Source organism: Odocoileus virginianus, chromosome 15, assembly GCF_023699985.2.
Source record: "Odocoileus virginianus isolate 20LAN1187 ecotype Illinois chromosome 15, Ovbor_1.2, whole genome shotgun sequence".
Taxonomy (NCBI): domain Eukaryota; kingdom Metazoa; phylum Chordata; class Mammalia; order Artiodactyla; family Cervidae; genus Odocoileus; species Odocoileus virginianus.
In genome coordinates this window covers 40,929,840-40,955,727 of record NC_069688.1, presented here as the reverse complement: position 1 = coordinate 40,955,727, position 25,888 = coordinate 40,929,840, and the positions used below count along the sequence as shown (strand labels likewise).

At 39.7% G+C, this 25,888-nt stretch overlaps 1 protein-coding gene across 2 annotated transcripts in view; it reads left to right on the top strand.

The window, feature by feature from the left end:
• Positions 1-25,888, top strand: part of PKHD1L1 (PKHD1 like 1) — a 166,512-nt gene that overhangs the window by 92,019 nt on the left and 48,605 nt on the right. For both annotated transcript variants that reach the window (XM_020876376.2, XM_070477243.1), the window contains exons 47-57: positions 4,113-4,354; positions 6,469-6,605; positions 9,129-10,158; positions 11,873-12,064; positions 16,147-16,298; positions 17,189-17,348; positions 17,899-18,070; positions 21,728-21,816; positions 22,100-22,248; positions 23,709-23,838; positions 25,696-25,814. In XM_020876376.2, coding sequence (XP_020732035.2) covers positions 4,113-4,354; positions 6,469-6,605; positions 9,129-10,158; positions 11,873-12,064; positions 16,147-16,298; positions 17,189-17,348; positions 17,899-18,070; positions 21,728-21,816; positions 22,100-22,248; positions 23,709-23,838; positions 25,696-25,814 — 2,572 coding nt within the window. The remainder of the gene's footprint in view (positions 1-4,112; positions 4,355-6,468; positions 6,606-9,128; positions 10,159-11,872; positions 12,065-16,146; positions 16,299-17,188; positions 17,349-17,898; positions 18,071-21,727; positions 21,817-22,099; positions 22,249-23,708; positions 23,839-25,695; positions 25,815-25,888) is intronic.

Below are 25,888 nucleotides of genomic sequence, written 5' to 3'. Positions count from 1 at the left end.
TGTGGACACAGTGGGGAAAGGGAGGGTGTACTGAACTGGGAGAGTAACACTGACATATACACACGAGCACGTGTGAAATAGATGGGCTGTGGGAAGCTGTATCGCCCAGGGAGCTCACCTCACTGCTCTGGGGTGACCTAGAGGGGTGGGATCAGGGTAGGGGTGGGAGAGAGATTCAAGAAGAGGGAATATATGTATACTTATGGCTGATTCACATTGTACAGCAGAAATTAACACAACATTGAAAGCAATTATACTCCAATTAAAAAAAAAAAAAGAAAACCTCTGAGTGAGAGCTTTAGCTGAGTACATCAATGCATGCAAAAATGTAAATGAGCTTCTTTGTTTGGGGTAACCAAGGAGCACAATTGAAAGCAGCTAGTTAAGTCTTTTTAATCTTACAGTCTTGGCAGTGGTTCCCATGGAGCAAAATTGTTAGTAATGATTGAATGATAGGGATGAAATTATAGTGTAAGTAATGATTAACATGACCTTTGATGTCTGACATTTTATCATGAAACTGCTTATGGCCCTTAATTATTGTTTAATTATATATTTTGGCAAATAAGAAATACAAGGAACAAAACTAATATAGCTACACCAAGAATTCTGGTGGGGAGATAAAGCAAAAGGAGCTTTATTTTTGCTTTATTATTCAAATTATGTAATAGCAAAATTGGATATAGTTATGTGGATCAGGGAACAAATAGTAATTTATGACAAGAAACAGCTAAGTTGTATTAAGGTTGTGACTCAATTTAGAATTAAAATTCAAGATGGCATTTTGAATTTGTCCCTTTCCAAGTTAAAAATAGACTTGCAGATGTTAGGAAGAGTTAAATATATACTTAGCTTTATAAGCACCCTCTTTTTTTTCTCTGCCCTTGGGATGATATAATGGCAAAGTTAAAAAGCAGCAAAATGACAAGGCTTCTTTATAGAATAGGAAGTCCTCATAGCTTTTCCAGGTGAAAGAAAAGTAAGTTTAGAACTTAGGGGTCTCAAAGAGTCGGACACGACTGAGTGACTGAACAACAAAACAAAGTTTTAATAAACAAGAATTTAGGAATTTCCCACCAAATCTAATTAGTTGTTCACTATTTCATTTGTAAATCCTACTTGAATGCTTGCAAAGCAGGTAGTTAAGAATACTACTTCTAAAGTTAGTTGACCTAGATCCAGCCCCAGGCAATACCACTTACCAGGCCTAATGCCATATTATTTTGCCGCTCTGTGCTTCACTGAAATTGGAATGCTGTTAGTATGTGTCTCAGAGTCGTTGTGAGGATTAAATGAGTTAATATGTGTAAAACAGAGTGGAACTTGGCTCAAAGTTAGTGCTATATGTGTGGATATTATTACCAAGGAAGGAAAGGTGCGTTTAGGTGAAATGGCAGCCTACTTCAGTGTTCTTGCCTGGAGAATCCCATGGACAGGGGAACCTGGCGGGCTACAGCCCATGGGGTCACAAGAGTCAGAGATGACTTAGTGACTAAAAGCCAAAACATATAAAAATCCTTTGAGAACTTCTTTTCTAATATATCATCTCTGTATCATCTGAATCTAAGAGAATTAGGAGAGGTTAGTCCAAATCACCTGAGGGATCTTGTAATATTATCGATATACCCTATTCAAACATCCTTAGTCTCTACTTCCCCCCGCCTCCTGCCCCTCTAATTCCTTCCTTGGGTCTTTGGGAATTATGTCTTTCCATCCACTTACCATCTTGGAAAAAAACCAGCTTTGGTCTCTTGTAACTTCTAGCTTTTCTGTCTCTCTCCCCGCCCCCTCTCTCCCCCTCCCTTTCTCTCTCTCAATTATTGAATCACTTTGAATACCATGCCCATTTCTTCCATTTCAATCTCACTTTCCATTTTTTCCCTTTAAACCCTACAATCTAATTTTCATCTTCTCAAAAATTTTCGTAGTGACCTTCTGACTATCAGCTGTCTTTGCTTCCTGCACATCACCAAGTTCTTTGGGTTCTGCCCTTGAAATGCCTCTTCCACCAGCTTTCCTTACTTTCAGTTGAATTTAGACTTCCAGTCCCTCATACTGGAATATTCCATCATCTTATTTGGGTTCCATTCCTCTACCTTCTTCCCTCAGGAATTTATTCTGCATTGATTTGATCAGTCAGTCACATTTATGACTGAGTTGTGACAGGTACTCAGTATACAGAATGATTCAACGGGTGCCTTACCTAGAGGAGCAGACAGCTATGGGAAGGACAGAGAAGTAAATGGGTGATAGGTCTGCAGTGTGGTAACTGTGAGTGCTAATGGGGCATCAGGAAGTGCTTATCGGGAATCCAGAAGAAGAGCTGGGGAAGCTGAGAGAGGTGCTTTACAATCTATTTCACATGCAACATTGTTATTTGACCTGGTAGTTAAAGGAGGAGAAAGATTTGCCAAGGAAGAGAGGAATCAAAAAGCAGTGTCAGGAAGATACATTGATAACTCCCCTAAAGGCACCTCTGTCGACAGCATCAGTCACACACTTTAGTAAATAAAACCCAAAATCATCCCTAGAAACATGTGTCTCTCTGAAGTTAGGGGCACTACTGCTTGGTACCCAACTCCCAGTACTTAACTCTGAGTCTAGAAAACAGACCTGTTCTTGTTCAGTGGCTAAGTAGTGTTTGACTGTTTGCAACCCTGTGAACTATAGCCCACCTCTGTTCATAGAATTTCCTCTGTCCATGGAATTTCCAGGCAAGAATATTGGAGTCGGTTGCCATATCCTCCTAGACACTCAATAAATGTTTGTTGGAAGAACTCAGTACATGAATGTGTATATTATCGATATGGCCAGTCCTTTTGCTGGAACTTGGGGTGTGTTGGAGGAATGGGTAGAAATGAGACCTCCTGAACTCACCTCAGTCATTTCTTTTCCCTGCTCTGGAACCTCCAGTGGACTCCCTCTGTAAGGGTTTTCCCAACCTCAGCACTATTGACGTTTTAGATAGGGTAATTCTTGTTGTATGTCACAGGAGATTTAGGAATATCCTCAGCCACTACCTACTAGTAGCAACACCACCACCATCAGTACCACCACCACCACCACCAGTACCAACACCATCAACACCACCACCACCAATACCAACACCATCATCAACACCACCACCACCACCACCACCAATACCAACACCACCACCACACCACCACCACCATCAATACCAACACCACCACCACCAATACCACCAACACCAACACCATCAACAACACCACCACCAGTACCAACACCACCAACACCACCACCAATACCAACACCACCACCACCAATACCAACACCACCAACACCACCACCACCAATACCAACACCACCAACACCACCACCAATACCACCACCATCACCACCAATACCAACACCATCATCAACACCACCACCAATACCAACACCATCATCAATACCACCACCACCAACACCACCACCACTGCCACCAATACCAACACAACCAACACCACCACCATCAATACCAACACCACCACCACCACCACCACCAGTACCAACACCACCAACACCACCACCACCAATACCACCACCACCACCAAAACCAACACCACCACCAATACCAACACCACCAATACCACCACCAATACCAACACCATCAACACCACCACCACCAGTACCACCACCACCACCACCACCACCACCAATACCACCAACACCAACACCATCATCAATATGAACACCACCATCACCAATACCAACACCATCAACACCACCACCACCAATACCAACACCACCGACACCACCACCACCAATACCAACACCACCGACACCAACACCAACACAGCACCCCCCACCCTACTGCATTATGACAACCAAAAATGTGTCCAGACATTGCCAAATGTCCCCAGGGGGACAAAATCACCCTTGGTTGAGAGCCATTGTGTGTGATCCTCAAAGCTGTAAAGGAGTTGTTCTTTTGAATACTTTAAAGAGAGTAAAACACCGTCTTCAAATTCCTCTTCAGCATACTGTATGACATAAACATTTTTTTCCTATTTTACAGATGAAGTTTTCAAAATAGACTAAAACAAACACCCCAAAACAATAGTGTGTTAATTTGTATTAATTCTGAGAGCTTGTGGTTAAAATTTTTACAGACACAGCCAACGTGAAAATGAAAAAAGGACCATTGCATCTGTATCTGCTGATGGCAGGAACATAACGCTCACTGATCCACTGAATTACACACACTTGGGGATCACTGTCACCCTCCCTGATGGAACTCTTTTTGAAGCAAGAGCAGAAATTGGAATTCTTACAAGAAATATTTTAATAAGAGGATCTGACAGTGTGGAGTGGAATAGCAAAATCCCAGCATGTCCTGATGGATTTGACACAGGTAACTTTAGTAGCCTTAGTGTGTCAACTTAAATGTTTCCAGACATTGCAGAAATACTCCCTGTGGGCAAAATAAGTTCCTGTTCAGAACTAATAGACTTGGTTATGCACTGGCAATAAATAAGCCCCAAATTTTAGTGAGTTAAAATGGTAAAGGTTTATTTCTTATTTATGCTACATGTGTCCAGTATGAGTCAACAGTGGGGCTCTGATCACTGTAATTTTCCAGGGTCTGGGTTGATGGAGGCTTCATCTCCACATGGGTTTCCATGGTCTCTGAGACAGGAGATCAGAAGGCTGGGAAGTTAATCACCAGCAGTTAGTTACTTTGGTCCTGAAGGGACATGTGTCTCTTCTACTCAGGTGTCAAAAGTTGGGACTGGTTCTATGGCTATCCTTAACTTACCATACTTCTCATAGATATATAGTATATACATATGTATATGGACTTCCCTGGTAGCTCAGCAGTAAAGAATCCACCTGCAGTGCAGGAGCTGCAGAAAACATAGGGTCCATCCCTGGGTCGGGAAGATCCCCTGGAGGAGGATGTGGCAACCTACTCCAGTATTCTTGCCTGAGGAATCCCATGGATAAAGGAGCATGGGAGGCTACAGTCTGTAGCGCTGCAAAGAGTTGGACACGACTGAAGTGACTTAGCATGCCCACATGCACATATACATATGTGTGTATATATGTTTACATAAAACTATGTATAACTATCAGAGAAGGCAATGGCACCCACTCCAGTGCTCTTGCTGGAAAATCCCATGGACGGAGGAGTCTGGTAGGCTGCAGTCCATGGGGTCGCTAAGAGTCAGACACGACTGAGCGACTTCACTTTCACTTTTCACTTTCATGCATTGGAGAAGGAAATGGCAACCCGCTCCAGTGTTCTTGCCTGGAGAATCCCAGGGATGGCAGAGCCTGGTGGGCTGCCGTCTATGGGGTCGCACAGAGTCAGACGTGACTGAGGTGACTTAGCAGCAGCAGCAGCATGTATAACTATATAAATGTGTATAGCTAGGAAGCACAGTGCATTTAAGTCTCTTCGAATATTTTATGTGATCACTACTACTGTTGTTGTTGTTGGTTAGTTGCTAAGTCGTGTCCGACTCTTTGAGACCCTGTGGACTGCAGCCAGCTAGGCTCCCCTGTCCATGGGATTCTCCAGGCAAGAATACTGGAGTGGGTTGCCATTTCCTTCTCCAGGGAATCGAACCTGCATGTCTCCTGCATTGGCAGGCAGATTCTTCACCGCTGAGCCACCAGGTAAGCCCACTGCCATTACAATCCTATAAGTAGCTAAATAATAACTGGTACACCTTAGGTACAGGCTTTTCTTCAGTGGAAACATAAGACAAAGCTCACTGGATTCAGTGTCAAGTGACCTGCATTCTGATTCCAGTTCATCTGCATCATCTCACTATGTCCATTGTAAACCTAGTTTCATCCTGTTTTATATAAAAATACTTCCTGTTCTGCCAACCTACTGTTGTAAGAATTAAGTGAGATAATGCATGTTCTAATCTTGTTCCAGTGTAAGATTGTATCAACTATGTTAATCCCAAATGTTGTGAAAAACAAATTCAGAGATAATAAAGCAAAATACCTTTATCAGCATTCATTCAGCCATTCAAATATTTATCTAGTATCTTTGAAAGATACTAAAGTAAGTACCTTTGGGCTTCTCTGGTAGCTCAGACAGTAAAGAATCTGCCCGCAATGCAGGAGACCTGGGTTTGATCCCTGGTTTGGGAAGATCCCCTGGAGAGGGCATGGCAACCCACTCCAGTATTCTTGCCTGGCGAGTCGTCTATGGACAGAAGAGCCTGGAAGGCTATAGTGGGATCACAAAGAGTCGGACACAGCTGAGTGACTAAGCACAGCACAGCAAAGTAAGTACTTTAGGGGATGCAAAGGTGAACAAGACAAGGCATTTACCTTCCTTACTGTGCATAGGAGGAGATAACGTGGATGCAAACAATTATGTTCTAGGATAAAATTAAAATTATATATAAATAAAAAGATATAACTAGGTGTGGAAAGAAGTCTTTATATAATGAGAGAATTTTGACTCGGTTTTCCTTTGTTGTATCTTAAAAATTACTTTTAAAGGTGAATTTGCTACACAGACATGTGTCCAAGGAAAGTTTGGAGAAGAAATAGGAAGTGACCAGTTTGGAGGCTGCATTATGCTTCATGCTCCTTTACCTGGTGCTAACATGGTAACTGGAAGGATAGAATATGTGGAGGTAAGAGGCACTATTATTAGCAGTTTATCCAAAGTTGTCTATACAATGAGTTTGTATTGAGCACCTGCTTTTTGCCAGATGCTGCTTATAATAATGTTTGGTAGAGGAGACATATAAATAAACAGACAGTGTCAATACATCCATTATTCATGTATATCATCATGCCAAAATTTTGTTTCTCTCTTTTTCTTATACCCACCCCATGTCAAATTCATTAACAAGTTCTATCCCAAAATAGTGTATCCTGAATCCATTATTTTTCCAGCACTCCACCTGTTTCCAAACCCAAACCACTGTCACCTCTCACCTGGACTACTATGCTTTTCTCCTAACTGGTCTTCCTGCCTCCACCTTTTCTGCAACAGAATCTCCACACTACAGCCAAAGTTCAGCTTTTTTATTTTTTATTTTATTGGAGAATAATTGGTTTATAATATTGTGTTGGTTTCTGCCATAACATCCCCATGAATCACCCACCGGTATACATGTGTCCCCTTCCTCCTGAACCCCCCCTCCCATCTCCCTAGAGCCTATTATCCAGAGTGAAGTAAGTCAGAAAGAGAAAGACAAATATAATATATTAACGCATGCATATGAAATCTAGAAAGATGGTACTGATGAACTTGTTTGCAGGGCAGCGATGGAGACGTAGATATAGAGAACAGACTTGTGGACAAAGCTCAGGCTTTAAAGTGTGAATCAGATCTTGCCACACTGTGTTCAAAACACTTCAGTAGCTTCACAATACACTTAAAACAAAATGTCCACACTTTTCCCAGAGGATCCACACTATCTGACCCCACTCTGGCCCCTTGCTGTCTCGTGTGAACTGCCCTTGGCACCCACCATGCTGGCCACATAGGCCTCCCTGCGTCATGTGACCACGTCGGGCACGTTCCTAGCTCAGTGCTTCCCACTTGCTCTTCCTTTTCCTTAGAATGCTTCTCTGCCAGGTACTTCCGTGTTCACACTCATTTCAGTCAGATCTCTTCTCAGATGTATCTCTTCAGAGAGGCCGTGCCTCACCACCTTTGTTTGAAAGAGCTGCCAAACTCCTATTTTTCTTTATTAACTCCTAACTCTAGGTATATATATATATATATATATTTTTTTTAATCTCTTCTTCTAGAACATAAGCAGTCCTTCTAGTTTTCTACTGATTCCTCTGTAGCTGGATCAGTGCTTGGTGCATAGCAGATTCTTAATTGACTATAAACTGAACAAATACATAAATAAAAGAAAAATATGCAAGTTATATCTAAGATATCAGGAGCTCCTCTGTATCTCAGTCTATATAATCTGGGTCTAGCATAGTATTTATCAAGTATTCAATAAAAGGAAGGAGGGTGTGAAGGAAGGAAGGATAGTAAAATCCACCAATCTGTTAAACTGGGAACACCCAACTGTAGTAAGGGTGGCAGAGTCAACGGTTACATTTGGTAAAACTCTCCTCCCCCTAGGTTATGTTACACACGTGTGACTTCTGGATATGGACTAAGTGAGGTTAGCAGGGTTGACCTGTATAGTAAATATTAGTAATAGTTAAGTTTTATTTTTATATGGAGAATGAGATTAAATGGATGCCCTAACATTTTATTTCCAAACCTCATAAGATTATATTTCACAGATACACACACATGCACACGCACAGAGGTGTCTTCTGTCTTAGATTATTAGATCATTTTGGTGGATCAGTTACTAAGTCATGCCTGACTCTGTGCGACTCCATGGACTGCAGCACGCCAGGCTCTCCTGCCCTTCGCTCTCTCCCGGAGTTTGCTCAGATTCATGTCCACTGAGTTGGTGGTGCTGTATAATTATTCGATCCCCTCCTGCCCGCTTCTCCTTTTGCCTCCCATCTTTCCCAGCATCAGGGTTTTTTCCAATGAGTTGGCCCTTCACATCAGGTGAGTTGTAGACCTTTGAAAGTATAGCAGAGTGGTTAATAAGAACACCAACTCTATAATCAGACCAGTGGGTTTAAGTGGAGCTTTGTGACCATGAAATAGATACTCAGCATTTCTAAATTTCACTTTCTTCATCTATAAAATGAAGCTTATGATGAGTGGCTACTTCCTAGGACTGTAGTAAAGGGTATGATCATGCATATGACATTTAGCACAATATCTGGCATTTGATGGATATTCAGGAAATATTTCTTATAATTAAGTAAGGATTAAAAGGAGGAGAAAAAGAAGTACTTTAAGAGGTTGTGTTTTGCTCAACACCAAAATTCCATAATGGAGTCAGGTGAAAAGTGGGAGAGTTGAAGATGGCTTTTGTTCACTCATTCATTTGATAAAAAGCATTAACACACATAGGCTGTTATATTAATATATTGAATAAAACAAGGTGGGTTGGGGGTCAAAGAACATTTTAAAATGATAAATAGGAATAATATGGGAGAGATCAATGCATTAATAATAATTAATGTGAAAGTGGATATTATTTTGAAGCAAGAAAGTATGAGCCAGGCAAACTCTATGTGTATCACTGAATAGCTGTGATTTCTGGGCTTGACAGATATTCCATGCTGGTCAGGCATTCCGGTTGGGACGATATCCAATACATTGGCACCTGCTTGGAGATTTACAGTTTAAATCTTATGTAAAAGGCTGTGCAATTCACCAGACCTATAACAGGGCTATTACTATCCATAACACACATCACCTTCTGGTTGAGAGGAATATTATATATGACATCAGGGGAGGAGCATTTTTTATAGAAGATGGCATTGAACACGGCAATATCCTGCAATATAACTTGGCAGTATTTGTACGTCAGAGTACTAGTCTTCTGAATGACGATGTGACTCCAGCTGCATTTTGGGTAACCAATCCAAACAACACCATACGACACAACGCGGCTGCTGGTGGCACTCACTTTGGCTTTTGGTACCGAATGAACAACCACCCTGATGGGCCATCCTATGACCGAAACATTTGCCAAAAAAGAGTCCCTCTTGGAGAATTCTTTAACAACACTGTTCATTCTCAAGGTTGGTTTGGATTGTGGATCTTTGAAGAATATTTCCCCATGCAGACAGGATCGTGTACTTCTTCGGTGCCACTGCCTGCAGTATTTCATTCACTCACAACTTGGAATTGTCAAAAAGGAGCCGAATGGGTCAACGGAGGTGCCCTTCAGTTCCATAACTTTGTAATGGTAAATAATTACGAGGCTGGAATTGAAACAAAGATGATCCTGGCTCCTTACATTGGAGGATGGGGTGAAACCAATGGAGCAGTGATTAAAAATGCCAAAATAGTCGGTCATCTTGATGAACTGGGGATGGGGTCTGCATTTTGCACGACAAAAGGCCTGGTTCTCCCGTTTAGTGAAGGACTGACTGTGTCTTCCGTACACTTCATGAACTTTGACCGTCCCGGCTGTGCAGCTTTGGGAGTGACATCCATCACAGGCGTTTGTAACCACAGATGTGGAGGGTGGAGTGCAAAATTCGCTGGCATCCAGTATTCTCACACACCAAACAAGGCTGGCTTTCGATGGGAACATGAAGTGGTACTGACTGATGTTGATGGCTCACTTACAGGTAAGGTGATGTTTTCATTTCTGACAAAATATTTTGGCAATGTATTTTTCTCTTGTCAACATGGAGTTGAATTGTCATAGCATATTTGAATGAATCACAAATCTTACCTGGTACCAAACTTTCCTAATGACTTAAAGACGTAGGTCAGCACTAGTCATAGATGACACATCCTTTTCTGGAGAAGTCCAAAGCTGTCAGATGCAGCCTCCATGTACATCCTTTTTTCCCCTGCATTTGCACTTTGGTTTTGAGTTAATAACAGATTTTAAGCAATATTTATAGAATTAGGGATCACAAAAGAAAGCCATGTCAGTCTGAGAATGACTCTATCTTTTATTCAGTTAATTACATGACTACCCAAATTCTCCAGCCAGTCAGGCCCATAGATGTATAAATTCCAGGTTTATTTACATAAGCAATGTAGACAAACTGGATACATCCTGTTCAAGTACTTTAGAGGGAAGTAGTAAGTCACAGGCCTACTGTTAGCTTTTTTCTTTCCCATCTAAATTCTGAATTTGGAATTGGTTCAAAGACTATGTGAACTCTAGTACAATATTCAACATTCTTTGTAGGTTAAATTTTTCTACCATCTGAAGTTCAGCTCTTTCTGTAAATATGATTTCTAGAATCATTTTTATAAAATTTTAATGAAAACAACTTGGCTTCCCTGGTGGCTCAGTGGTAAAGAATCTGCCTGCCAACGCAGGAGACACAAGTTCGATCCTTGGGTTGGGAAGATACCCTGAAGAAGGAAATGGCAACCCATTCCATTATTCTTACCTGGGAAATCCTGTGGACAGAGGAGCCTGGTGGGCTACAGTCCATGGGGTAGCAAAAGAGTCGGACACGACTTAGCGACTAAACAACAATAACAATTTGGCTAAATAAGATAGGAAGGATGTGTGTATGTGTATGATTCTGCATAATACCTTATAAAAGAGAAACGACTGACAAGTAAACCTACAGATATTAACAAATGTTTTTGAAAGCCTTTGAAAGAAGTTTCATCTCAATAGTCAAACAGACTGAATACTCACCTATAGTTGTTGATTTGTTTCCTATTCTAATTGTGGCTTTAAGAAGGAGAATATTTGGATAATCCCAATATACAGAGCTTTATTGACCTTTATTCCTTAATTCAACTTAGACTCTTTTTTTAAAAATATTTATGTGTTAGGCTGTGCCAGGTCTTAGCTGTAACACGCAGGATCTTTAGTTGAGGCATATGAACTCTTAGTTGGGGCATTTGGTGATCTAGGTCCCTCACCACGGATCAAACCTGGGCCCCCTGCTTTGGGAGCATGCAGTCCTAGGCACTGGACCACCAGGCATGTCCCTCAGCCTAGATTCTTAATGTTTGTTGACAGACTCTCAGTTGAGAGCCCAGGCTTTATGGTCAGACAGCCTGGATTTACATCCTTCCTTGTGTCCTTGACCAAGTTACTTATTCCCCATCCCATCCCCTACTGTGTCTCTCATGGGCTCTTCACATCCCATATTTCTGCTATGTTCATGATAAGCTCCCTGAGCAAAGAGTCCATTATAAAGCCTTTTTAGGAGGTCTCCTTACTCCATGACAAAAAAAGAAAAAAATAAGCCAAGACTTTTTGATTGTATTGGTGGCACTCTGGATCATAGTAAGCATATGTTGTAGACAGTTTGGCTTTTTAGTTTTCTGACATAAAACATGCTGTTTGCGTCCATTTCCTAGGTCACAAAGGACACACCGTCATCCCACACAGCCCCCTGCTGGACCCTTCTCACTGCACTCAAGAAGCCGAGTGGAGCATAGGGTTCCCCGGGTCTGTCTGTGACGCCTCGGTCAGCTTCCACCGGCTAGCATTCAACAAGCCTTCTCCAGTGTCCCTCCTTGAAAAGGATGTGGTTCTCTCAGACTCCTTTGGTAAGTGGAATGTAATCATGTGAACCACTCATTTAAATATGTTTTCTTCAATTTTCATCATCCTCTTCCTGAGTTGTCACTCACTTATTTAGAACACTGGAAAAAGAATAATGTTGCTATCAGTCAGAAGCCAGGCAGGAAACTAATAGCACACCCCAAAACGACTTATGAGGAGTATTGAGTAAATGCATGGACGAGCACGACTTCTGCTGATTAAGGCACGCCAATATCATGGGCTCCCCTGGTAAAGAATCTGCCTACAATGCAGGAGGCCTGGGTTTGATCCCTGGGTCAGGAAGATCCCCTGGAGGATACTCCAGCATTCTTGCCTGGAGAACCCCATGGACAGAGGAGCCTGGCAGACTACACCATGGGGTCACAGAGAGTCAGACACAACTGAGGAACTAAGCAGCATGCAACCATAGCCAATATTGTGACAGAGGGCAGGATAGTTGGCATAGCTTTTGGATTAAGACAGTGAAAATACATAATTGTTTCTGCCCCTGAAAGCAAATTATTTTTATTATCTTTGCTGATTGATGTAGGATGGGGGTGCATCTGCTAGGTGCCTGGCTGCACCCCGGGTGCCAGAGGCTGTTGATTTACTGAGTCACTTGAGTAAAGATACTATATGTGGAACACCACATGTGCTTGACATCGTTGCCTGATGAGATTGCATTAATTTACCATCATTATTCATGATCCATCTGGCATTTGCACCAGCCAGACAAGCAAGTTAAATGGAGATTGGTAGGAATCCTAATCATCACATCTTTCAGATTTTTTGTTGTGACTTTATTTTCTATATTTTCCCCCCTCAAGGGCTTGGAATTGCTTTTATTATCTTGTTAAGGTGGTGGCAGGGGGAAGTATGGTTCCTAAAGTGTTCACTAGTCCTTCCTACCTGATTTTCCTTCCCTTCATTAGGAACTCTTCCAGTTACTAAATATGTCTATTTTCATCATGTCTGACCTGATATGACTGGACTGGCTCTGATCTATATATCATTCCATCCACCCCTTTATACACACACCCATCATCTGTCTAAATTATTGGTTAAAATGTGTGTGTTCTCAGTCGCTCAGTTGTGTTCAACTCTTTGTGACCCATGAACTGTAGCCCACCAAGCTCCTCTGGCCACAGGGTTTTCCAGGCGAGAGCCCTAAGTGGGTTTCCATTTCCTCCTCCAGGGGATCTTCCCAACCCAGGGATTGAATCCACATCACCTGCATCTCCTGCATTGGCAGGTGGATTCTTTACCACTTAGTCAGCTGGAAGCCACATTAGTTAAAACATCTACAATTAATCCACTCTCCTATACACTGTTCTGATAGACTGCAGATTTTGGAAAATAGGGAAAGCATTGGTGCATCAAAGATTTGCTAAACATGATTCTCAAATATAGTTTCCCACATTTTCTGCATGAATCTAAATGATACAGCTTCTTGATGACAGTGGTTCCAAATTTCCATGTTTAATGATATTTATAAGGTAGAAACTTGCAATTTGAAACTAAAATTATGTATCTCAATGTAAGCCAAATGAATTTTGAAAACATGTAGCATGATTATACCAGTAATACTATAGCTGCTAAAATTATAGCTATGTCAAATCCATCAGGACATGCTAGTGTTTTGTTACTCCACCCCATATTATTAGATCCTTTTGGTAGGATATTTCTTGTGAGCATTTCAACCTCTGCTCTTTCTTCAAACAGAGTTCTATATCTATTCCCACTATATATTTTGCAACTGGAGGGATAATCTAAGATGACCCAGTGGCCTCAATGGACCAGCCATGAGATGAGCAAAGACTCATTCTGTGGCCTGGCCTTTGTAAGCTGCCACTCCAGCAGGTTGACCATGGTGGCATTTAGAGTCTTTGAGGGTTTGTATCAGTTCAGATCCAGAAACTAACAACTCTTGGAAGGTTTGGATAGTTTGCTTTCCCTAGTAGGCAGCAGCCCCATAAATGGCTAGAGTTCTCCCACTCAGTGTTAGGTGTTTTCAGTCTGTGAATTGGCTTGGATCTAGGAAATAGGTGAGAAGTAGCAAGTTTCCACTTGGGTAACTTGAATTAAATCTATGTCCCCAAGATCCATATACTTTTTCTATCTATGTATGTCAAACATCACCTTAGTGTGCTACCCACTATTCTCCTAGGGGAGTCTCTTTGCATTGCAGTGACAGAGGCTCAGAGGGTGTGTTTCACCCAGCAAGCACTTTTTAAGTCTTTGCGGTGTCAGTTCTGCTAATAGTCCCTGGGCCAAAGAAGTCACCCAGTATCAACAGAACTGGAAAGTGTATTCTGCCCTCAAGGAGAGGAGAGGAGTGAATATTTGCTGAATAATCCAAATTATCATAGTCCTTCTCATATACTGCATATCTTTTTAAACTGTTTTTAGTGCCTCTGGTCATGGGCTCTTCAAAACTTAATGCTAATTCATAAGCCTAAGAATATGTTCACCCCTGATATTGGAATTTGTTTTGCTTTATTCCCTAGTGGCTCAGATGATAAAGAACCCACCTGCAATGCAGAAGACCCAGGGTTGGGAAAACCCCCTGGAGAAGGGCGTGGCAACCCACTCTAGTATTCTTGCCTGGAGAATCCCATGGACAGAGGAGCCTGGCGGGCTTACAGTCCATGGGGTCGCAAAGAGTCAGACACAACTGAAGCGACTTAGCATGCATGTACACATCCCCAAAGGAAAAGAATGACAGTTTATTTTTGCTTTGTTCATTTTTTGTTTTTGTTTTTTTTAACTTTGATGTGCTTTTGTTACTTGTTTTCTAAAAATTTTTGCTTTATATTGGAGTATAGCCAATTAACAATGTTGTGATAATTTCAGGTCGACCTCTAAGGGACTCAGTCATGCATATACATGTATCCATTCTCCTCCAAATTCCCCTGCCATCCAGGCTGCCACATAACAATAAGCAGAGTACTCTGTGCTATGCAGTAGGACCTTGTTGGTTATCCATTCTAAATGTAGCTGTGTGCGCTTGACAGTCTATTTTGTAATCTCACTTCTGACTTCTTTCTCCTAATTTGGAAAGGGACGAGGTTGCAAATTTAAAGTAAAATTCAATCAAAGATGAAAGAAGGGAGAGGAAAAAATGTAATTAATCAATCACAGATTTTTTTCTTTATATTGTGAGAGATCTTTTCAAATCTTCACCCCAAGATGTCAGGCATTCTCTCAGATTAAATCTTTTTCCCATAACAGGTAGTTCAGGTTCCAGGTTTGTCATTCACAAAATTTAGAGTGTCGCGGCCAGTGTTAGAGGCTGCTTGTAGCCTAGTTCCCTAAGCGCTATCAATCAAAGATTTCCATTCATGCTCATTAGGCTGATTTTTATTAACACAGCAAGTATAAGAGAATCTAATAATGTTTAGGACATATATTTACATACTCTGCAAATAAGGATTTTGAAGAAGAATAGAAATGGAATTATATTTCAGATCAGTGATATTTTAGAAACTGTATTGATATATCTAAGCACTTTGTCTTAGTCATTATGTCATCATATTTCAATTTTATTTTTCCCCAGGGAATATAAGCTCCATATCAATTCAAAATTCCAAGTGAGAAAACATTTTGTGTTTCAGTTAAGTGTGATATTAAGTGTTGGGGCCTTCAGGTCAACAAAGACATTTAGAACATAAGTAATGAAATGCTATACTGGTCTCTTTAGAGACTTCCATTGCTGCTGCTGCTACTAAGTCACTTCACTTGTGTCCGACTCTGTGCGACCCCATAGACGGCAGCCCACCAGGCCCCCCATCCCTGGGATTCTCCAGGCAAGAACACTGGAGTGGGTTGCCATTTCCTTCTCCAATGCATGAAAGTGAAAGTGAAAGTGAAGTCCCTCAGTCATGTCCGACTCTTAGCGACCCCATGGACTGCAGCCTACCAGGCTCCTCTGTCCATGGGATTTTCCAGGCAAGAGTACTGGAGTGGGGTGCCATTGCCCTCTCCATTAGAGACTTCCATTGACTAGACTAATATTTACTTTTGCACTTACCCATAAGAGAAGAAAGTTTCTAGAGGTAGATTACTATTGTTTGTTTATGTCCTATAGGCACAAGCATTGTTCCCTTTCAGAAGAAACGACTGACTCATATGTCTGGCTGGATGGCTCTGATTCCAAATGCAAAACACATTAACTGGTATTTTAAAGGTGTAGATCACATAACCAACATATCGTATACATCAACATTCTATGGATTTAAGGTAAATAAAGAGTTGCATAATCCATCTTCTGATCATTTATGTTGCATATTATTCTAACGCAGCCCACCCACACCAATTGTGAGACCCAGATTGTCCTTGCCTCACATATTGACACTTTTCATGACCCATCTTAAATCTCAGAAGCAAGCCAAAAAAATCCTTCTTCAAAAATCAGAAGTAAGCGATCTTTCTGCCACATTCTTGTAGTACTAAGCTTATTATATCCCTGATAATAGCTGACATTTATTGAGTACTTATGATGTTTTGGAATACAGTTAAGGGCTTTATTATTTGTATTGTGAAATATAGCAGATACAGAAAATAGCAGGCCCGAATCCCACATGCCCACTACCTAGCTATCTGAATCAAACATTCTGTAACATTCTGTGACTCTTTACTTCAGATTTTTTAAAAGAAATAAATATTTTTGGGTGAAGTGGGTGTCCTCTGCATGGCTTACTCTGATATCAACCCTCACTCTCTACCGTTAATGGTCACCAGTTTTCTGAATTGGGTATTTTCCTTCCCGTTCACATTCTTCTGTTTATGCTACACGGGCAACCAAAAACAAAAAAGAAAAAAAAAGTGCCTAGCACTGTTTCAGGTGTTTTGAAATATTATATAAATTAAATATTCTCTGAATGTATGCATATGTATGTGTATGTATGTATATAGAGAGAGAGAAAGAGAGAAGGAAAAAAACTTTCACTGCCTTTGTGATAACTTAGCATTATTGCCATAGACAGATAAAATGCTAAACAAAATATAAATGCAAAATGAAAAACAAACTAAACCAAAATTTAAATTTTAACATAGGGGTCAAGTCATTCCTGTCATCAAAATGAGTGTATATTATGCAGAATATTAACATCTAAAATAAACTTTAATAGGAAGAAGACTATGTAATCATATCTCATAACTTCACTCAAAATCCTGATATGTTTAATATCATTGATATGAGGAATGGCTCTTCAAATCCGTTGAATTGGAACACTAGCAAGAATGGAGACTGGCACCTTGAAGCAAACACTAGTACTCTGTATTACCTGGGTATGTATTTAGTAGGCAAAAGTTATTTATTTATTGTTGCATCTAAAGGAGGAGAATAGTGGCTCAATGGGCAAATGCATTATATAGTGCCTTGTATACAGCAGGATTTAATGAGTGTTTGTTGATTAAAGAATGGAGACTAAATTTATGCTGGAAAAGGCCTTGAATTGAATTAAGAACTTATATTTTATGCTTGGAGGTAGCATCATCCTTCATAATTAACTCCAACATTTATTTTACAAAATTAGAGGAAATGAGTACAATGCACTGTCATATATTTTGTTTCCATTTTTATTATTTAACTATTTTGGAAAATAAAAATATTTAAGAATACAGTCTGAGTTCTCAAATATTTGTTTTTGTCAAGATACTTTGACTCTATTTCTTCTCAGATGTGCGTTTTGTTGGAATTTCTTCATGCCTATTCCATACATTTGAATTATATACTAAGTTACTATCTAAAGAATATTTTCAAATTGCCATGATTTTGTTTACATTCAAATGCTTTGATCATCATGTTAGTTTAAACTGCTTTTATTTTCACTTCCAGTGTCAGGAAAAAATGACCTGCATCAGAGCCAGTCCATTTCTGGGACCCTGGATCCTGATGTGAAGGATGTTATTATTAATTTCCAAGCTTATTGCTGTGTTCTCCAGGATTGCTTTCCTGTGCATCCTCCATCAAGAAAACCAATTCCCAGGAAGCGACCAGCCACATATAAGTATACAGGCCTTCTGTTCATTAATACGCTTCAGTAGTTCCTGACAGCATCCTTTTCCTCTGTCATCCTGGCTGAGATACTGTGTCCTCCTCCTGCACAGAGGGTCCCAAAACACTTCCACACGCGTTGCTTCACTTGAGCATTACAGCCACCATGATGACAAGATGGAAAAATCTCACAAAAATTATGTGTGAAAGTTACTGGGAATCTCATACTTGCAGAATGTTAGATCAGAATTATTAGATCAGCTCCCTTATTATTTGATGAGGTAGCTGAAGCCCAAAGACCTTAAATGAATTACCTGAGATCACAAAACTTCTCGACACGCTCAGAACAGCACCAGAAACTGTCTCCTCATCGATCCAGTGCTTTCTTGTGCTATACTATGCTTGGTTGCCCAGTCGTGTCTGACTCTTTTCAACCCCATGGATGGTAGCCTGCCAGGCTACAGCTTCTCTGTTCATGGGGATTCTCCAGGCAAGAATACTGGAGTGGGTTGCCATGCCCTCCTCCAGCGGATCTTCCCAACCTAGGGATCGAACCCAGGTCTCCCACATTGCAGGCGGTTTCTTTACTGTCCGTGCCATCACGGAAGCCCAAGAAGACTGGAGGGGGCAGCCTGTCCCTTCTCCAGGGCATCTCCTGACCCAGGAATCAAACCAGGCTCTCCTGCATTGCAGGCAGATTCTTTCCCAGCTGAGCTACCAGGGAAGCAATGCTTTCTTAGCAGCTGGCATTTCTTTCTCTGGAATAAGTCTTTTTGTGTGTGTCTGTGTGTGTGTGTTTATTTTTTATTGAAGTATAGGTGATTTATAATGTTGTGCTAGTTTCTGGTGTACAGCAAAGTGATTCGGTTATACATATATATTTTTCATATTCTTTTCCATTACAATTTATTACAAGATATTGTGTGTAATTCCCTTGCTATTCAGGAGGACTTTATTGTTTATTTTATACATAGTAGTGTATTTCTGCTAATCCCAAACTCCTGATTTATCCCTCTTATTCCCTTTTTCCTTTGGTAACCATAAGTTTGTTTTCTGTGTCTGTGAGTCTGTTTCCGTTTTGTAAATAAAATTCATTTGTATCATTTTTTACATAGACTGTCTTGATCAGATCTCATAATACAGCTTGTTTAATTTTATTTCAGATATTTGATTTCCTAAATATATGTTAACTCTCCTAGTTAAAAAATAATTTTTCTATCCTTGAAACTTGTAAAACCCTTTACCTATATTTCTCATATGAAACATCACTTTCTACCTCATATTATAGTAATTACCATATATGGTGGTCCTAGTACATGACAGTACTAGTCTTTAAGACCTTTAAAGGCATGATCCTGATTTGATGTATATTGCGTCCCCTACAGGCAAGTAATAACCATAAAAATAATGTTGGTAATGATAAAAATTAACAATCAGTAGGCATGTAAGAGTCCAGTACTGCACATCAAGTACAAATCAATATTATTTATTAAGTGAATTATAATTTCAAAATATATAGATACTGTGATAACTGTTGCATAAAAGAATAATAATTGGATTTGTTTACACATTCAACCATAAAAAAAATTTTTACTGAGTACCTGCCATGTTCCAGGCACTATGTTGAGCACTGAGATTAGGTTGAGAACAGCAGAATGTGGCCCCTGCCCCCATAACATACACTTCATGTACATACCAGAGGATCGGTTTTTTCCTCCCACAGTATGAGTTCTGCTCACTAGAAGTAGCTGCAGTTGGACTTGTTAGTTTGTATTTTGGATAGCTATCAGTGAGAGAAGGCTTCCCTGGTGGCTCAGCGGTAAAGAAACTTCCTGCAATGCAGGAGACCTGGGTTCGATCCCTGGGTCGGGAAGATTCCCTGGAGAAGGGCATGGCAACCCCCTCCAGCACTGTTGCCTGGAGAATCCCATGGACAGAGGAGCCTGGTGGGCTGCATCCCATAGAGTCACAAAGAGTTGGACACGACTGAGCGACTAACCAGCATCAGCATCAGTGAGAACAAATAGACTCTTGATCCAAAATTGTGCCTCAGGAATAGAATATTCAGTTCTAGCTACATAACACACAAGTGCTTAGTCCAAGAGGTATTAGGCTTTACTGATCATAACAATGGGCAAGTAGACGCATATATAGCATGTAGTATAGTGCTGCTGGGCATAAGACTGAAAGGCTGGAGAAAAGCTAGATGAACTCAACTATTGAATCTGCACAATGCTGATCAAGTTATTCAGTTAGACAGATATAACCTTTAAACAACCTTCATTGAGATGGCTTCATGAAAAAATGTATTATTGTAAGTATGAATAATCCTAAATGATCCGCTAACTTCTGTTTTAAACCCATGAAGACAAAATTTTTATAACAGGATTTCTGAGCAACAGCTTTTTTAATAATACACCCGAGTAATTAAAATGTGTCATAAAAATATACCTTTAACCAAACAAACTGTTTTGATTATTCTTTAGACTTCCTGCATTAGTATCAGAAAATGTTTTAAATTTCTACCTAGGCAGGAGAACAACCTCTGTGATCATTTTTAAACAGGAAAATACCCTCAACTGTGTAATAATATGGTTTGTAACAGTTTGTCCTGAGATAGTTTCTAGCAGGCATAGTGATGGTAAGTAGAGATGGTGTCTCCTCCAACACACTTTCCATATGCTGTGCTGAGCTATGCATGCATGGTCAGTCGTGTCTGACTCTTTGCCACCCCATGGAACGTAGCCCACCAGGTTCCTGTGTCCATGGAATTTTCCAGGCAAGAATAATGAAGTGAGTTGCCATTTCCTTCTCCAGGGGATCTTCCAAATCCAGGGATTGAACCTGTGTCTCTTGCATCTCCTGCACTGGCATCTCCTGCACTGGCGCCACCTGGAAAGCTGCACACTTTCCATATTTATTTCAATTTAACATAACACTTTTCACTCTGGTTATAGACTGCTATCTGTGCCTCCAGCCCAGGGGCTTACTCTCATTGACCCATCCTTGACAATTCAGAGACCATTCTTCCAGGCCTCCTTCACAGAATCTAGCCAACTATGTGGCCTCTTGTCACTTTCCCCTGAAATAGCACCATGTCTAAGAATCTTTAAATGGACAAAGGATGCATTTTTTTTTTTACTTTGCCACCTGTGCACACACTGCTATATTTAAAGTAGGTAACTAACAAGGACGTTCTGTAACACAGATAACTCTGCTCCATATGATGTAACAACCTAAATGGGTAAAGAATTTGAAAAAGAATAGGTACATGTATATATATAACTGGATCACTTTGCCGTACACCTGAAACCATCACAACATTGCTAATCAACTATGTTTCAATATAAAATTAAAAAGTTTTTAAAAAGAAACCTTCTAAAGAAATCAAATTATTCATGTGATAGACAAAATTAGGGTATCACAATAAGGCTTTAGTAGGGGAAAAAGTGATTCAGATAGTTTTCTCCAATGGCGAAAAATCTCTTATGTAGTTATGTATGTTGAGTCTTTTACTAATTGCATACGTTAGCTTGTCAGTGAAATTACAGACTATCTAATTTGCATTCTGTTATCCCCAAAACATCTAGTATAGTGCTACACCCTAAGGAGATGCTTATTAAATAAACAGAGATAATACTAAATGGAAATATTTCTTTTCTCTTTTCAGCTTATGGTCGAATAATTCTTTTTGGCAATCATCTCGAGAAAATAATTATACCATACCTTACCCAGGAGCAAATGTTGTTATTCCTGAAGGTAAATGCATAAGTGTAAATAAATAAAATGCTTGTGTTTATCACCTTTAGGATAGATGCCACAGTACTTAGCAGTTAGGGTAGATACTGTTACACAGCACACCCTGGAGAAAGAAAATGTGAAGAGATGGATTCCATTCTTGTGTCCTGGATGCTATATTATATGGAAAAAAGACTCACTAACTTCAAAATTAGGACTCACCGATAAGGCTGTCAGTGTTTTATCTATAGGCTATAGTCTATGGATTATGTTATATTCCTTACATTGAAGTCTTGTTTTATAGGAACATGGATTGTGGCAGACACAGAGATTCCACCAATGGAAAGGCTTGTGATTTGGGGGGTTCTAGAATTGGAAGATAAACATAATGTAGGAGCTGCAGGGTCTTCTTACAGAAAAGTTGTTCTGAATGCTACCTACATATCACTGCAGGTAAGACTGAGGGTCTTGTAACTTTCACCCTTACTAGCCAAGTGCTAAAATGTTGGAGATTTACTGAACAGATTATAAGAAAGCATATTCAATTGATGTGAATTGAAACATAACTGACTCTACCCCATGAAATGCAAGCCTAAGTTTAATACATTGAACTTATGTTTCTGCTCACCTTTACATTTTAACAACACCTTCCTTACGTGGGAATTATCCTGCTACTTTGTAGTGTGAGGTCTCCTCATTTTGTCCTTTAAAATAATTTATATCATTGTTAGGTAAAACTAAACTCACAGCTTGCTGCAACTAACAGAGAACTCCCTGGAGTTCTGGGGGGAAAAGAGATTTTAAACCTTTAAAAAAAAAAGTGAACAGTATTTCTTAAGATGAATGGATGTAGAAGGGATTATGAAAACCAGGAGCAGACTAATAAAAATATTTCAGTTGTTTGAAATAATCACCTCGTTCTCTCATAAACCTCAGATGGTCTTGAATATGTAGTAGTTTAATCAATTTAATTGTTCTGTCAGTGTTTTATTGGTGTTCACTTAAAAGAATAGCTTAACCAAAAGCTATTAAGCACCACTAAAAAATAAGTGGGAGCCTTTCTTTCATAAAACTAGGCCTTTAAAGCTTTAAAGATATGTGATATTTTGGTTAGATGCAGAGCCTAGAGGGAAGTTACCGCTACAATTGAATCCTTACTTCATTGTTAAATTGTTGGGTAACAGGTTAAGTTATTTGACTTCTTTCCACATCAGTTTTATCATCTCTGAAGTGAGGATAATAATTCCAATTCATGGGTTTAGTGTCAAGGTAAAATGATATAAAATATGTAAAGCCTTGCATGTTATACCTGGCATAGAATCAGAAACCATTTAGTAATAGCAATTTTTATTAACAGTGATCGTTCATGAATAGCATAGCTTGGCTTCCCCAGTGACTCAGCAGTAAGGAATCCACCTACAATGCAGGAGACAGGAGTTGGATCCCTGAGTCGGGAAAATCCCCTAGAGAAGGAAATGGCAACTCATTCCAGTCTTCTTGCCTGCAGAATTCCATGGACATAGAAGCCTAGTGGGGTACAGCCCATGGGGTCACAAAAGAGTCATAGCAACTGAACAAAAATGAAAAGAATATACTTTATATATGCTGTGTTATTTTAAGATACAGTGTGATCTGTTCAAACAGGCATTAGTTTAGGTGTCAGGAGGTCTCAGTTTTAGGTCCAGTTCTGACAAGTAGAGGTTGAATTTGACCTTGGACAAAATCATTTAAATTGCCTATCCCAAAGTGGAGGAGTTAAATTAAGATCGCTTCTAGTTACAATACTGTTTTTTGTAAAACCACAGTTCATTTATTTTCATTAGGGGAGTCTGCAAGCCTTCCTAATTCCTTTTTTATGGGGAAGATTTTCCTGCTCAGTTTCTAAGTATTAACAACTTTCTGCTTCACTGCAGGGAGGTAGATTAATCGGTGGCTGGGAAGACAACCCTTTCAAAGGGGAATTACAGATTGTTCTGAGAGGGAATCATTCTACTCCAGAGTGGACTCTTCCAGAAGGACCAAATCAAGGATCCAAGGTCTTAGGTATGTGCTCCCAGATACCAAAAGAATTGTGCTGTTTTGAGAATTTGCTTTAAAACATGGAGCACTAATAGACTTGCCCTTAGTTCATAATGTTACAGTATTAGAAGTTTTTACAAACACTGATTTGTAGTAACGGGTTATAAAAGTTGCCGACATTTTAAAAAATTAAATTGTGCCACATTAAATTCTAAACCAAAATGTAATTTATTACAAAACTAACATTGATCACTCCATATGTAGATTATTTCTCTGATGTGGTTTTCTTCATAATCTTTCATTTGTAGAAACAATAATGTTTTTCATACTTTAGGACTTTCCCCCTAAAAGGTAACTTTCCTGCACATTATTCCTACCCAGTATTAGTAATCTGTGGATCAGTTGACTCTGCTGTCAGTTATCCAGTTGTAACTGTTGCTGTGTTTTAACTTTCCAGTTGCATTTGTGTGGTTGTACAGATTCCCACTTGAGCCTAGAAAGCAATGGACCTGAGAGGGTTTAATTTGGTCCCAGTAAATAACCGCTTTTATTAATACCACTGCATCTTTTTTAAATTTATTTATTTTAATTGGAGGCTAATTGCTTTACAATATTGTAGCAGTTTTTGCATTACATTGACATGAATCAGCCATGGCTGTACATGTGTTCCCCAACCTGAACCCCCCTCCCACCTCCCTCCCCATCCCATCCCTCAGGGTCATCCCAGCGCACCAGCCCTGAGCACCCTGTCTCATGCATTGAACCTGGACTGGCGATCTGTTTCACATATGATAATATACATGGTTCAATGCTATTCTCTCAAATCACCACTGCATCTTTACTTAAAAGATACATGCTGTGTTGGCCATAAAGCTCATTTATTCAAATTTTTTTCCCCCATACTATCTTATGAAAAAACCGAAAATGAACTTTTTAGCCAACTCAATAAATGTGCTTCACTTGCTCTAATGTACAATTTCTAAAACAGTGATAGTAAGTGAGGGGATTTTTTTAATGGCTTAAAATTGAGTTAGCTCTTCTGAAACAGACAAATTCAAATCTTAAAAGTTTCCTGGGACTTTCTTGGGGGTTCAGTTGGTTAAGACTTTGCTTCTTGGTTAAGGGCTGTAGGTTTGATCCCTAGTCGGGGAACTAAAATACCACACAATGTGGGATAAAGAAAAGAAAAAAGAAAAAGAAAAATTTCCTGAGGCAGATAAATGTAACCTTAAAAAAAATTTTGTGCTTTTATGTGCTTATTTTTTAATTTCAAAAATACTCTAACAACAGAGAACAATATCAAGAAAAGACATACATCTTACCAATTCTTCTCTCTGCATGAGGAAACTAACATTAGCAGTTTCTTCATGTTCTTTTCATGCTTTTTATCTAGGTCTATATTCATATTACATAAAATGACTTGAAGCCTTATACAAAAACATGGTCAAGCTAAATATATTACTGTGTGTTTTCTTGTTAACATATGAACATCTTTCCATATCGATACTTACATATAAAACTCTTCCTTTTTATTGCATATTACACCACAGTATTATATATATTCTAATTTACTCCTTCATTATGCTATTGATGTACATTTAGATTAATTCTAGTTTTTCTAATATATCCAAATATTGTTGTATTAAGCATCCTCATTCGTGTATCCTTGTGTACTGGATTTAATTTCTAGGGACCAGATTCCTAGCAATGGGTCAGAGAGCCAAAGCCTTCTTCTATAGCCCTGAGCAGATAACCCTAATCCTTTGCATTAATTCTAAAATGTTCAATCACTTACTGAAATATATCTATTGTTTCATTTTATACTAGCACCTAACTCAGTTCTGTATGGTGAATAAATAGGAGTGGATTTTTCTCCTTCAGGGGTGTTTGGTGAACTGGACCTTCATGGAATTCCACATTCGATATATAAAACTAAGCTCTCAGAAACTGCAGCGGCAGGTTCCAAAGTCCTCTCTCTGATGGATGCTGTGGATTGGCAGGTAGAGGAATTGCTCTGTGGGGGGAAGTAAAAACACGCAGTGGGTCAACTTAAAAAGGTTTCGTCTTTATTTTC